Source organism: Oryzias melastigma, linkage group LG4, assembly GCF_002922805.2.
Source record: "Oryzias melastigma strain HK-1 linkage group LG4, ASM292280v2, whole genome shotgun sequence".
Lineage (NCBI taxonomy): Eukaryota > Metazoa > Chordata > Actinopteri > Beloniformes > Adrianichthyidae > Oryzias > Oryzias melastigma.
The window spans coordinates 6,427,613-6,429,768 of record NC_050515.1 but is presented as its reverse complement, the minus strand read 5'-3'; the positions used below and the strand labels follow the sequence as shown (position 1 = coordinate 6,429,768).

General features: G+C 34.2%; 1 protein-coding gene across 1 annotated transcript in view; it reads left to right on the top strand.

The window, feature by feature from the left end:
* Window positions 1–507: 507 nt before the first annotated feature.
* The window catches only part of si:dkey-21p1.3 (collagen alpha-1(I) chain), a 20,894-nt gene continuing 19,245 nt past the window's right edge, over window positions 508–2,156 (top strand). The window contains exons 1-5 of the mRNA XM_036211735.1: window positions 508–892; window positions 1,032–1,085; window positions 1,214–1,258; window positions 1,353–1,406; window positions 1,492–1,536. Of these exons, the coding sequence (XP_036067628.1) occupies window positions 683–892; window positions 1,032–1,085; window positions 1,214–1,258; window positions 1,353–1,406; window positions 1,492–1,536 (408 nt within the window). The 5' untranslated portion in view covers window positions 508–682. The remainder of the gene's footprint in view (window positions 893–1,031; window positions 1,086–1,213; window positions 1,259–1,352; window positions 1,407–1,491; window positions 1,537–2,156) is intronic.

Below are 2,156 nucleotides of genomic sequence, written 5' to 3'. Positions count from 1 at the left end.
TTGGAGTTTAGCTAATACCTTTTAGCTGTACTAGCTGTTTTGGCTAATTTATTTATTCCGTTTTTTTAGGCTGTTTTGGAATTTTGATAATATTTCAGTTAAATGCAAACTTTTCTGCCTAATTTAGGCTTTCTTTAAGATTTTTAGATGGTTTTGAAGTTTAGCTAATATTTCAGCCACATGCTAACTGTTTTGGCTAATTCCAATTTTTCCTCTTTTTTAGATTGTTTTTGAGTTTAGCTTATTTTTCAGCTAAATGCTAACCCTTTGATTTATTTATTTTTGTAGTTATTTAAGATGTTTTGGAGTTTCTTTAATATTTCTGCTACATGCTAACTGTTTTGACTAATTTAGGCTATTTTTTCAGCTGTTTTGACTAACCTAAGCTTTTTTTGTTTGTCTTTTAGGCTAATTTGGCATTTAGCTAATATTTTAGCATGCTATTAGCTTAAGCATTTTCAGCCATTAACTTCAGTGATTTCAGCTGTCAGCACTAGCGTCGTCTTTAGCCACATTCAGCTTACAGTATTCCTACTTGGACTGCTGCATGTAATGTTAAATATCTAGTTCATAATTATGTAGTTACGGTTTTAAAGTTTTAAAAATGTCGTTTTAGAGTGTTCAATAACTGTACATTGTATTTGGCCCGCGACCTGAGGTGTGTTTTGGATTTTGGCCCCCTATGCGATTGAGTTTGACACCCCTTTTAGGGTTTTCGGGGAGAGGCTGGACCTCAAGGGAGCAGAGGACAAAAAGGATTCAAGGTCAGATTAAGAAGGATCCTGGAGGGTTTTCCCAAAAAGGACAGCTTTCTATTAACCTCATTCATTTGCGTTTCTGCCTGAAGGGGAATAAAGGAGCTCGGGGATTTGCAGGGATTCCTGGATACTCAGTAAGAGCAGAAATGTTGTTAGCCTTCTTGCATAACATCTTTAACTGATGTTTCATGCACACAAAACTTTTTAGTGAGAAAAATGTCTGGTAAAATTCTGAACAAACTCTACATCCTTGACGTTTTTTTGTCTTTTTAGGGGATGCATGGACCCAGAGGTCCTCGTGGTTTTCCAGGACCATCAGGACCAACGGTCTGTGTTGAACAGCTTATTGTCTCACTTCTCGTTCAGCTGCTGTATATTAGTGTTTAAATGAAACTGAAATAAGCAGATTGTAACAAACAAATGACACCAACATAACCAACACTGATGGTTTTCAGGGCGAGATCGGGGGTCCTGGTTTTACTGGTCCACCGGGACCTCCTGTAAGCTGAATCCCTTCATTTAACTCAAACATCCAACAGAAGTATTTTTTTTTTTTTTATTATTATTAAATTGTAAAGTGTAAACATTTCTTAGGGCGAACTGGGCCCCATGGGGATGAAAGGGTTTTTGGGAGTTAAAGGACCTCCAGTAAGTTAAGAAATAGTTCTAAGAACATTTAATCAAGACTTTATACAAATGTAAGAGGAATGATAACTAAATGCTTTACTGTTAGGGTCACCAGGGGGCGTTGGGTGCCAGAGGAGCAGCTGGACCACAGGTGATGTGACTACGACCTGTTTTCTCTTTGTAACTGACCATTCATTGTGGTTGGATTAAAGCAAACTGATCCATATCACATTATTGAGTCATTTTACGAACGATTAGGTTGTATGTGTCCTCGGGGGAGGTTGGTGGTTGAGCATTGTACGTGTTCTTATAATTTTTTTGTTTTGGTTCTGGTTCATAAAATTGGAAAATGTTTTTATGTTAAACATTTTGAGTTATGCCAGTCGGAAAAGTGCTTTACAAATAAATGTATATTTTGATTTAATTTAATTTAATTTAATTTAATTTAATTTAATTTTATTTAATTTTATTTAATTTTATTTAATTTTATTTAATTTTATTTAATTTTATTTAATTTTATTTAATTTTATTTTATTTTATTTTATTTTATTTTATTTTATTGAAAGAAATAGGATATTTTGGCTTGGTTTGATTCATATTGAAATTGGTTTGGTTTGATTTGATTTGCCGTTGTGTGGTTCAGGTTTGGCTTAACTTGGTTCAGGTTTTGGTTGGTTTTGTATGTTGGTTTTGATCTCTCCCTCATGTGGGAATCTCTAAGGTTTCTTCTTTTTTCCTGAATAATTCTTTTTTTAGAAGTTTTTCCTTACT